At 34.0% G+C, this 13,706-nt stretch overlaps 1 protein-coding gene across 1 annotated transcript in view; it reads right to left on the reverse strand.

Annotated features, from left to right (window-relative positions):
* Window positions 1–13,706, reverse strand: part of VPS50 (VPS50 subunit of EARP/GARPII complex) — a 137,481-nt gene that overhangs the window by 17,942 nt on the left and 105,833 nt on the right. Inside the window, exons 21-22 of the mRNA XM_081079868.1 lie at window positions 8,388–8,509; window positions 334–414 (exon numbers count right to left, since the gene is read on the reverse strand). Of these exons, the coding sequence (XP_080935994.1) occupies window positions 334–414; window positions 8,388–8,509 (203 nt within the window). The remainder of the gene's footprint in view (window positions 1–333; window positions 415–8,387; window positions 8,510–13,706) is intronic.

Consider the following 13,706-nt stretch of genomic DNA (forward strand, 5'->3'; position numbering starts at 1 on the left):
TCTGAACCTTAATCTGAATGTCGTACTCTCTTCTTTTTGCCACGAACCCATCCACGCCTGTTCTTCAAAGTCTAGCATAAGTCTCACTTCCTCCTTCGGTCGTTCTCTGACATCAGGCCTGCACAGAAACCTTTCCTGTCTTTGAACGTGTACTGGATGGATAGGCAGTATCACATTCTTTCATGTATACTACTTTTCTCTCTCCAACCAGACTATAAGAAACCTCCATTTTACTTGCTACCAGCACATAGTGCAATACTAATACTCAGGCACTCGGGATACATATAGATATACATTTATACCCAAAAGAATTGATTCCCATTGATTACTTACCAGATCAATAAGGCTCTCTTGTATTCTGTTCAGAGTTGTTCTTAGTCTACTACTACTAAGGCCTAGTCCTGTTGATTCCAACTGAAAAAGAAAAAGAAAGGCATGTTAAATCGCTCTGGAGAGCACCTTGCAAATGTTTTAACTTCAAATTAACCAAAGTGAAGTATCTGATGAATTCTCACATTCAGATACTTAGCCTTCAGAGGTTTTCCAAACTGCATTAAAAATTTCAAAACATCAAGCAAAGAAGGCAAACCTTCGCCCTTTAGGGAACAAGAGAACTATTTATACATGTGCATATATAGGGCACAGTAACACCTATCAACCTAATGAATTTATCAGGAAAGAGTTCATCACAATTTCTTTACCACAAGTTACTATTTGTAGTTATAAAGCTTGAGATTTTAGATATTTAAAGATAGTATATTATGTTGTATTTATGTAGAAGCATAATAATACAGTGTTGCTAATTTTTTTAACACAAATTAGACACAGCCTAAATCCTCATTCAAATATTAATGAAATTTTTTGTTAGGCTCAGTAAACATTTCACACTATAGAATTCTCTTCACTACAACAAAGCCAAAGCATTTATAAAAATCTTCACAAAAGAAAATAAGTGGGAAGTGAGACTTGACTGTTAAGACATGAAAAGTTGGCTCTTTGTGTGATGATTCAATTGTCAAATATAAACTTAATTTAAAGGCAATCACAGATACACACAGACATCTGGAAAAATGTTTAAACAGCTTATATGAGCCAATAAGTTTAAAACTTTATTAATAGTAAACTACAAATTATATAACCACACTGATTCATAGAAATTATGTGTATATATACATAAATATGTTCATATATGTGTATATATTATATATACATATATATGTATATACATATGTACACACACACACACACACACACACACACACAGAAGCACACACACATATTATTGTTCCTTATCCTTTCCTGAGATACAAGAATGAGAAATTACTTACAAAACATGTGTTAGAAAGCCTCAAGCCAAAATAGTTGTGTGATGACATGGTGTAGTAAAACATGAACCAATTTTATATGGTAATTTTATAATACATTTTATTTTTGCTAGGTTTATAAATTTCATTAATTCATTTTCCTCTTTTTTTCACTAGGTGTTATTTATATATAAATTCCACCATTTCAAGTATACAGTTATGGTATAGTCTTGTAACCAGCACCACCATCAAGATAGAGAAGAGTTCCCTCATCTTTAAAAATGTTCTCATGTCTTTTACACTTGATCCCCTCCCCTATCCTTAACCCCTGATCTGCTTTCTGTCACTGCAGTTTTGCCTTTTCTAAAATTCCATATAAATGGAATCATGCAGCATGTCGTCTTTTGTGTTTGACTTCTTTCTTGTGTTTAGCATACTTCTGAGATTCATCCATGTTGTAAATCTAATTAATGAAGCTCATAAAACCTACTATTTCATGCTCTTTTATTGCTTAATAGTTAGTATTCCACAGTATGGACACAGCACTGTCTTTTACTTACTCACCACTCAATGAACATTTGGGTTCAGTTTGGGCTACGTGAGCAATGCCAATATGAATATCCATGTATAGTCTTTATGTGGACATACATTTTCCGCTTTCTTGGGTAAATTCCTAGAAGTGAAATTTCTGGTTCATATAATACATTTTTAACTTTACACAGTACTGCCATACTATTTTTCCAAAGTGGTTGTGCCATTCTGCATTTCCACAAGCAATGCATGCAAATTCTACCTACTCTCTATCTCAGAGACTGAATGTTTGTTGTTACTCCACCCAAATTCAGATGTTTAAGCCCTAACCCCTAATATAATGCTATTTGGAGATGGGTTTTGGGCAGTAATTGGGGTTAGATGAGGTCATGAGGGTGGGGCCCCATGATGGGATTAGCACACTTTTATAAGAAGACATACATGAGAACTTGTGCTCTTCCCCTATGAGAGCACAGAGGAAAGGCAATGTGAAGATACAGCTAAAAGGTAGATGATTTTCTGCTTGTTCTATTAGTTACTGTGTGATGTTAAAATCTACAGATATGAATCTATTTTTTCATTCTCTTGAATTCTGTCAATTATTGCTTCATCTATTTTGAAGCTCTGTGACTAGGCACATGCACATTTATGATCAATATGTCTTCCAGTTGAATTGACCCTTAGATCATTATGATTCCCTTTATCTCTGCTAATACATTTGTTTTCAAATTTATTTTATCTGATATTAATATAGCCACTTATGCTTACAGTTTGCATGACATATCTTTACAGTCCACTTGTTTTCAAACTAGACGTGTTTTTTTATTAAGTATGGGCTTTGTTTTTAATACATTCTGGCAATCTCTGTCTTCTAATTTGAGTGTTTAGTCCATTAACATTTAATGTGATTACTGGTTGGATTTACATCTACCATTGTATCTCTTTGTTGTTGTTCCTTGGTTCCTCCTTTCCTGCCTTTTCTGATTGCATGAATTTTTAAAAACTTCTACTTTAATTTTCCTGTTAGCAAAAGAGTTCAAGTTCTTTGTATTATTATTCATTGTTTTCCTGTGAATTACAATATACATTCTTAACATTTCACAGTCCATTTACTGTTAATGTACTGCTTTACATAATACATAGAAATCTTGCCATCTTATAGGTCCACATATCCCCCTACATACTTTGTTATAGTGGTTATATGTCATACATTTATATTTATTATGAACTTCAGAAAACAATGTTTTGATTTCAGTTTTAAACAACTATATGTTTTATAAAGAAATTAATGGGGATAAGAAAAAAATAATCTTTTGGATTTCCCCAAGTAGTTTCTATTACCAATGTTCTTCATCCTTTTCTGAGAATCCATGTTTTCATCTGGCATCATTTTCCTTCAGTCTGAAAAACTTCCTTCAGCATTTCTTATATTACATACATGTCTGTTGGTGACAAATTCCTATTTTTTTCATTTAAAAATGTCTTAATTTCACCTTCATCCTTGAATGGTGTTTTTGATGGATATAAAATTCTGGATAGACATTTTTTTTTTTCTTTTAGTATTTTAAAGGGGCCTCTAGCCTCCATAGTTTCTCATGAGAACTCAGCTGTTCCTCAGATTACTGGTCCCTTTTATATAAAATCATTCCTCAGTACCAGCAGGGGGTTAGTTCCAGGACCACCCACAGATACCAAAATCTGTAGATGCTCAAGCCCCTTATACAAATTGGTATAAGATTTGCATAATTGGTATAAGATTTGGTATAAATAACCTACATACATCCTCCCGTATACTTTAAATCAGTTCTAGAGTACTTATAAATCCTAATACAATGTAAATGCTACGTAAGTAGTTTTTATGAAGTATTGGTTAGGGAATGACAAGAAAAAAAGTGTACATGTTCAGTACAGACAAAACTATCATATGCCTAACTAGATAGTACACATCAGCAACAACATATTTGATATTTTTTGGAAAATTTTCAACCTGCACTTGGCTCTATGGATGCAGAACCTATGGATATGTAAGGCTATAAATCCACTGCAGTTTTCAAGAGACAGCTTTACCATGAGGTACTCCATTGTATGTTTCTTTGTGCTTATTCTGCATGATGTTTGTTTGGCATCTTGTGTAAGCAAATTTTTGGCCAATGTTTCTTCAAATGTTTTTTTCTACCTCATTCTATCCCTCGTCTCCATCTGGTATTCCAATTACATGTATGTTTGACCACTTGGTATAACTTAACATGTCCCTAAGGCTTTGATCATTTTTCTTTTCCAATTTTTCCCCCTCTATATTCTGAACCAGTTTGAAAGATTTTTATTGGTTTATCTTCAAACTCACATATTCTTTCTTCTGTCACATCTATTTGGCTGTTAAGCACATTCAGTATTTTTGTTTGTTTGTTTGTTTTTTAATTGCAAAATTGTGTTTCTCAGTTTTAGGATTTCCCTTTGGTTTTTTTATCACTGTTTCTACTGGACCTTCCTATTTCTCTGAGATATGTATGCACTTAGAACATGCTTTGTATTACTTTATTGATGACAGTTATAATAGTCCGTTTAAAATCCTTATCTGTTAGTTCCAAGATCTTGGAGTCAGACTACATTGATTTTCTTTTTACTTAAGGATGTGTTCCACTGTTTTGATTCTATGTATGCTAGATAAAGTTGGATTGCATCATTAATTTGATTCTGGATTGTTATTTTTCTCCTGTCAGTACTGTTTCGTTTGTTTTCAGCGTGTAATTTCGTGGCTGGGCTTAAACTACAAACTCTCTCTTCTGCAGCAGCTTCAGTCCTTGTTTATACCTTTTCTCTTCAACTGCAGTCAGTCTGTTCACATGAACATGTGTCATGGATTAGTCAGAGATGGGAGCAGACAGAATGGGGGGATCCCTTCTCTGACTTTCCCTTCTGAATTTCTTCCTACTCTTATCAGTTTCCTGGTTTTACTTTTCTGATTCCCCAATCCATAAAGACTGCTTCCACTTGTGTGCCATGTGGACTCCATTTAGTCCTAGTTTAAAGGCCATGGAGATGGAATTTATTTTTATAGCTTCACTTTCCCCAACCTGCACACTAGCATGAACTCCCCACCAGTCTTTAAGCTCTTGTTCACACTCCAATATCTTCGGGTAGTTGCCTTTTGTATAGCATCCAGGTTTTATAATTATTTTTTGCAGGAAATATCATCCAGAAAGGTCTGAGTCCATCATATCCAGAAGCAGAAGTTAATTCATTTTTAAAAGTTTGGATACTGAATCACAAATGCTGTGTAAAGAAACAGTTTCACTAATAAGTGTTAACTTTAAATGAGGCTCACAAACTCTTGTCAAGTAAAAGCCCTCATAAGATTTACTTGGATAAAAAGTAATTAGGACCATCAATCCACATGTTCTAAGAATGTATTACGTGTTTACTGCCGCTAAGATAAGCTACAGAATCGTCTTCACTACAGAATATGAATACAAAGAACCAAGGAAAATATAACTCAGGTGATGAACAATGGGAGGCTAGGGACAAGGCAAGATAAAGCAATCCTACGAGTTAACATCATTATAATAGAATTAAATGGGCTAGACATAGAACTGAGCATGACGTAGTAGGTTACTACCAGCTCAGAGTAGAGCAGGAACTTCTGGAGGAAACAGTATGAGGAGAAGGAGTACCTTGCCTAATGCATACACTGTGTCTCCCCAGCCAATGACTTTCTAGAAGTCCTGGGAAACAGATGCTTATTCTTCCACAAGCAGCATCTATCTAAATTCACTCATACAAGTGTCTTTTTTCTGGGAAAGAAAAACAGGAACAACCACATACCTGTTCTTATCATTCTACTATTACCTGATTCCCCTGCCACTCTCGCCCACCTAAAACTCAAGAGCTAACAAGACAATTTGGAATATTTATTTATTTATCCGAATATGGAAACTTCTAGGATTTCTAATGGGTTTGACAAGCTTATTTTCTTAGGAAATTAAAAGCTGCCTCTTCAATCTTAAATGCTTGCATAGGCATATTTAGGCCATTTATTTAGATTGTCTTGTTCCAAAGGAATTTAAAGTAGCAAATTAAGAAGAATATAAACTTGCAAGGTTAAAAAATACTTTAAATATATATAAAACTTAAGCAAAATATGGGTAGAAAGTAAAATGGACGGTTTATACCAATTTTACAGAAAAATCCCTTTTTAGAGAGACGCAAAGTCGTTGTTTAGCTTTAAATAGTGTTTCCTTCAATTTTGCAGAATCAAAAACAGTAGGATCTGAACTGTAAGTTGATCTATTTGAAGATGTGCATATTTTCAATATTTAATACATGAATACATTCAATATTTAATACATGTTAACTAAAAGCTAGGATTACTACGTATAATCTAATAATCAGAAAAGTCTTTGTTAAAAAGTGCAAGTAAGAGGCAGAGCAAATGCTGTATTTACTCATACATACTCATTCATATGCACATTTTGCATTGGTTCATATAATACAAACTTCTTCTAACGCAGTATATTGGTAGATACCCAACTTAAGGACAGAAACCTTGTATCTCACAGCTAGTTCTTTGAACACAGTGAATTCGCAGAATACAAACTGTTTCTAATATGACATGTGGTTAAGGACGGTAACCTTTTATCTTATAGCCAATTGTTTGTATACAATAACTTTTATTGAGTCTTAACAGGATTGAAATGCTTTTAATCTAAAATATCAGATTAACGTGTTCTTTAAAATATAGCAGATTTTAAATAAAATATGAAGCATATTTTAAGTCCCTAACTGTCTATACTTGCTAACTTTCTCAGGTTGTACTAATAGTGAACCTCACTGTAAAGAAATCTGTGCCAGTATATTATCAGCTGGAAAGTCACGTCTAAAAGCATTTAGTTCTCCAAAGTTTCCGAAGGACACTATTTTTTTTTCTTTTAATTGGGGAGCAGTGTGTTTTTCCAGGGCCCACCGGCTCCAAGTTGTTATCCTTCAATCTAGTTGTAGAGGGTGCAGCTCAGCTCCAAGTCCAGTCACCATTTTCTATCTTAGCTGCAGGGGGTACAACCCACCATCCCACGGGGGAATTGAACCGGCAACCTTGTTGTTAAGAGCTCGCACTTAACAGAGCCATCCAGCCGCCCGTCTGGCAACTAGATTGTGGAGGGTGCAGTTCACTGGCCCAGGTGGGAATCGAACTAGCAACCCTGTTGTTAAGGGCTCGCGCTCTAACCAACTGAGATAATCCGGATGCCCCGAACGTATTATTTAACACATCTGATAAATAATGTGGTGCAGAACTGTTTTATCCAATATGATAGTCACTAGCCATGGTTGGCTATTTATATTTAATGATAAATTAGGTAAAATTAAATACAATTAAGAATTTGGTTTCTTAGTCACACTAGTCACATTTCAAGTACTCAACAGCCACATGTGACTAGTGGCTACCATATTGGAAAGTACGAACACAGAACATTCCATTACTGTACAATTTCTCCTGGACAGCACTGGTCTAGAGGCACAGCCCGGAAGACAGTGCGAGGCTCATCTACAAGACTGAAAGATTAGCTAAAACTCTACAGACAATTAGCTGACAATTAGCTAAAACTCTAACATGTCTTCCTAAATATTTATTTATTGAGTTTCCAAATTCAGAGTGATAAATTAGTGCATATTTTAAAATAACAAATTCTGCAGCAGCACTTTGTCTCTGATTACATGTATTACTTCTAAGGAACATTTTGGAAAATTAATAACATGGGAAATTCAGATCCCATATTAAAAGATCAAGTCTTTGATATACTTGTAATCATAGCAAGGATATGAACATTTATTTACACAACGAATATAGCTATCCATTAAAATTCACACTTTTAAAGCATACGAAATATAGTGTACGGAAAGTTAGTGTTATATTTATAGGATCAAGCAGTATGCTTTTACTCAGAAAATTGTCAAATATCTAGAGGAACCACATAATAATTCCCAAATATCAGGTCATTACCTGCCTACTACTATGTTGTTCTCCTTAGGAGTAGAAAAAAAATAAACTCAATAAGAACTTCGGAAACACGAAGAGGAGGAGTATGAAACATTAATTCTGTGGCAGGCAGATGGTTCCATTCAAAGATTTTTCAATTATTTTAATAAATATTTACTATTATCTTCTGTGTGTAGTAGTGCCTGCTAAGGTTGCCATGCTAGCCAATATTTAAAATGTGTCACTTACTATTAGTAATTACACCTTGGGCCTGACCTAAACGAGGCGACCTGCACATTTTTCATTGCCAACATGTGTCAAGGTTAGCGACAGATGCTCTACTTTCTATGCCCAAAATCTGAATAACATACAATGTATTTATCATATCAAAGCTTAACATTAACATATAAATTAGGCCATTAGGCAGACAGAAGCTGATACCAATAATTTTGTTGGATTTTTGATGGATAATTTTCAAAATAATGCTATTTGTGTATTTTATACGGAGAGAATGAAGTGAACGTTACATTTAAAAAATAGACCTTAACAGAAACAGAGTTTCCCCCTGAAGGTTGACTTACCGAATCATTCCGACCAAAAAAGGTATATATTGCATACATGTAATAATCAAATAGCTGAGACATGAAATGGATAACATCAAAGGCAATCGGCTTAAGAATGTTCATCATCTGCATATATTTACCTGAAAAGAACAAAAAATAAAAATCAGGCAGAACAAAATGAACATCTGTTCATCTATAATCATAAAGTGGTAATAAAAATAGTCTACTAAAATATTTTTAACAAATGAAGTATTACATTCCTCATACTAGTTACATTACCAGTCCTCAATACTCATGTGTGGCTCGTGGCTACTGTATTAAACAGCACAGATAACAAAACAGTCACATCATCTTGGACAGTCCTATTGGACAACACTGACAGAAATAATCCCTACAAAGATTTTTTTTTTACATCATTATTTTTACTGTTTGTCAAATATTCATGGAACTCCTATACTGTGCTATCAATAACACTGTACAAATACAACACAGTTCCTCATTTTCTTGGAGATTCCATTTAAAATAATTTCTTCAAAAAAGTTTAGGTGTAGTAAAACAGAAGACAATGTGCTTGAGAAAAAGTGGGTTTTTTTTCAATAAGTGTGTACACACAGCAAAAGCAAAATATCAAGAAGAAAAAGGACCCATGGAAGGTACTTCCCATCCCCTGAATCCTAGCCCTGTGAAATCCTGCGTCAGAGGCCAAGAACATTTCTTTACCACTACATCACTCAAGAGCTCGATACTCTCAAAATGCCAAGAACATATCTTCCTCATTCTTTCTTTCAGGAGATGCCAATATTCCATTCTCTTTCCCCTAATCATATGGTATAGTTACAGAAAAAAAATTAAAACCCAAAATTTCTGCATTTATAAGCTTGTTAATGTATTTGAAAGGTGCCTGGGAGATGGACTCAATCAAATACCAGTAACAAGGCTCTAACCGTGTTTGTTTTTTATGGGAAATAATAGGGAAAGAAGCATATCTATAAAAAATGCTCTTTCACAGTAGGTACTAAAACAGACTATTTGCTTAATTTCTAAATGAGCAAATAATTCAGGTGCTGGCTCTACTTCATGTAACTGCTATACATTTTAATTGGTACTACCGAAGACACCATGACTTAAGAGAAAACACATTAATGGCAGTAGAAAAAAAATGACAAATATACTCTGATGGAAATGTCTACTGTCAAAACCATATCTTTATTACCTAAGAATTCAGTACATCTGTCTTAATTTATATGAGAGATGATTCTAAATAATAGTCAGGAAGAGAAACACACAGAAGAAAAAACCATTCAACTCAGATTTTATTCTTACAAGTCTTTAGTTTTAGAAGCATCTTTTGTAATTATTTCACACAATCAGACATTCTTTTTTTTAATTAAAACACAATTGAAAAATATTTGAAAAATATACTCCGAGAACATGCTGGACATATACAGATATTTTTACCAACTACAAACATATATCTGTTTAAACTGTAACTATTTACACATAAAAAAATGAGACGCTGAGAAGAAAAAATGGAAAAACATTATGTTACATTACTTTAACCTGTAAAACAAAAGAAAGGGAGATACACAGAATGGGGAAAAAGGCAAATATCTGAGTTGACACATATGCAAAATACAAAGCTCCTCTCTATTCCTAATAATAAGATTAAGCATTGTCCATATAACTAATCTTAAGGAAGAATAGAAAAATAAATTATTAGTAGGTAAAAGCTATTCTAAATGTACATTCAGAAAGGGGAAAAAAAAACTAATGTCCCCCACCCACTACATTGGAAAAAAAAAATTAAACATAAATTGTTATGTTTAAAAAATAAGCAAAATATTCATTTATTCAATAAAGTCTACAAATATTTTTTGAAGGCTTACTCTGTACTTGGCCTTATGTTAAGTCACAGGAATTACAGAATCCCTGCTCTTGCATCTTAAATGGTCATACATACAAGGCAGCCATTGATAAGCAGGCTGCCATTATAGTTAAATGTGAAAGAGTAAGAACTCTCGGGTTCAAGAGAGCAGAGTAGGCCTTTGGAGGCCTAAGGGGGCTTATGTATCTCTTCAGATCAGATTACCGAATTAAAAGAGACATTTACAACAAATTAAGCCTATATCTATGAAGTGAAGAGAGTGAGGAGGCAGAGATGAGTAGGTATGATTACCAGAAAATGAGAAATCTCAAAAAATTTCTAGATCAGGAATGGCAAACCTTCCCTTTAAAGACCAAAGAGTACACAGTGCACAGTGTAGGCTTTGCATGCCATACAGTCTCTGAGGTAACTATTCAGCTCTGCTGGTCTCTGTTTCAACTACTCAACTCTGCCTTTATAGCACAAAAGCAGCCACAGGCAACATGTAACAAATGAGCTGCCTGTATTCCAATAAAACTTTATTTACAAAAACAGGCAGCCAGACTGATTTGGCCTGCAGGTTAGTTTTTCAACCCCTGTACTAGATGACAGACAGTAAATGGGAGCAGGTTTATGGGAAAATGCAAAGATGTCAATAAACGAGAAGAGGACCACAGAGGAGGTAGAAGCTATTAGATAAGATGGTGACTGCTCAGAATCAGTAAGTACAGCAAAAAAGGAGGAGAAACGAGGTTAAAAAACAACAGATTAATTGAAGGTCCACATATGGAACAAACTGTACAAGTCCGCATGCCCCCTCTACCACTATTCCTTGCCAGCAATTAGAGTATAGGCTGCCAGACTTTTCCAGTAGACAAATAAAAAAAGAAAAAACTTTTACGATTCCTTTCTAAAAGGATTAAGCATGAGAATGAACCCAAGGAAGGATGTTCCTTATTCTTATTACAGTGCACTAAGTTGAGAGATCATCAATGAATATAAACAGCACAAAAAGGCACACTGGAAATGCTATAAATGAGGCATTAAGGAAGGAAAAGGTAGTTCAGTTCAATTTAGAAAAATGTATTTAGAATGTATTTAGAAAAATGTATTGAATAATGAAGTGAAGACCAGAGTGAAAAATTAATAGGTCTGTTATGTGGGCCCTGGCTACCAGTTTTTATTCTGTTGTTTGAATATTGTATCTTAGGCACACAAATCTCCAACATAATTTTGTTGTTCCATGTACTGAGAGATGATAACACTTCTTGGATTGTCTCAAAATGTCATGTAGTATATTAGAGCTATCAACTCAGAAAGTGTTTTAAAACTGTTAAAAATAAAAATTCATATAAATAACATATGACTATTTTTAGAGAAATAAATATTGGAATATAATCTAATTTAACGATAAATTTTTCCTTAAACATACAAAAATATTGTTTCTTAAAAAAACAGCTTTTAATTTCATCATAAAACAAGGTTTATGAAATGCAGTATGGGGAATATAATCAATCATGTTGTATGGGTTATGCAGGGTGCCAGATGGGTGCTGCACTTATCAGGGGGGTGGGTCACTTCATGGACGGTGTAGATGCCTGACCGCTGCGCTGTGCACCTGAGGCTGACGCTGAATAATACTGACTGTCCACTATATATATACATATATATGTGTGTGTGTTTGTGTGTGTGTATATATAGACATATATATATGCATACATATATACGTATGTGTATATACATACGTATATATACACATACATATATATACACATATATACATATATAAATATATGTGTATATACATACATATACATATGTGTATATACGTATATATGTATATGTATGTATACATGTACATATATATTGCATATATATACCTATGTGTATATATACATATATACGTATACATGTATACATACATATATATATTAGGTTGGTGCAAAGGTTATTGGGGTTTAAAAGGTTAAAAAAAACTGCAAAAACCGCAATTACTTTTGTACCAACCCAATATATATACACACACATATACACAAACAATTACATATATATGTATATATATGTGTGTGTACATATATACGTGTATATATATATATATATGTATATATATAAATGGGAAGTAAAGTACCGCATAGGGAATATAGTCAATGGAATTGTAACAGCTGTATACAATGTCAGAGTGGTAGTAAATTGGGGGGCTTATCACTTTGTGAAGGGTGTAAATGTCTATTATATTGTTTTGTATACCTGAAACCAATAAATAGAAAACAAAAAAAACCCAAGGTTTTAAAGTTTTAAAACAAACAAAAAAATATATTATGATACTTCTACATAAGATTGGACTTAAAATTTCATTGACTCTGTAACTTGATCCTAGTATTTGAAATAAGTATTTTGAAAACAATTGATATGATTACTTGTATTCATAAAAAACAAAGCAAGCTACCATATGAGTTGACTGTTATACAATTGAAAATGTTCCTGTTATTTAAACACACATTGTTTACATTTCAATTAGGACAAAACAGAAAGGAACCAATGGTTCTCAGAGTTTGTTCCTCAGATCAGTAGCATTAATATCACCTAGAAACTTGTTAAAGATGCACATTCTCAGCTTACAGCCCAGATCTACTGAATAGATATTCTAGGGTGGAATCCAACAATCTGTGTTTTAATAAGCCCTCCAATAAATTCTGATGCTGCTAAAATTTAAGAATCATTGGCTTAGATCATCATAAAAGATCAATCAAGAATGGCCTTCTTGACAGGCTTTTTTATCCATTGGTTTTCAAGGTCTCCACTTTACCTCCTCATTTGTCTCCTGCCTCTCTACCATTCATTCATGACCTCCTTCACTGGCTTCTCTTACTGTCTGTCCCTCCAATGCACCCACATAGCACCACAGTATATCCAATGGATGCGGATATATCTGGATTCTCTATGAACCCAAAAGGTTAAGATCCTCTGCCAAGATAAATGCATACACTACCAGGATTTAACTCATTTTATACCAACAACTCCAAGTATATATCCTGAAAGTGTTTAATTTCCTGACCTCCAAATCCATCTGTTGAAATGCCTATAAACCATTTCTATTTAAATGTCCCATAGGTACCTCCGTATGTCTAAAATCAAACCTATCATCAGCTCCCCAAACTTAGTCTTCCTCTCATCTTTCCTATTTCAGTTGTGACATTGTAACACACAGATCTAAAATTTAAGAATGATCTCCCATAATGATTCACCAATCCTGTCTACTGTATTTCCAAAATCTCTCAAATCTATCTTCACCTCTCTATTACAATGGCCACTGCTTTTAGCAGACTCAAAGCCTTCATGTCTTGTCTGGGAGATTTCAACAGCCTCCCATCTAGACTTTGACCTCCCCCAGCTTCTCCTTTACTCCAAGTTTCCATTCTTTACAATGTGGCCAGAGTAATCTTTTAAAAAACAAACAAACAAGCAAATCTACT

The sequence above is a fragment of the Rhinolophus hipposideros genome (genome assembly GCF_964194185.1).
Source record: "Rhinolophus hipposideros genome assembly, chromosome: 18".
NCBI lineage: Eukaryota > Metazoa > Chordata > Mammalia > Chiroptera > Rhinolophidae > Rhinolophus > Rhinolophus hipposideros.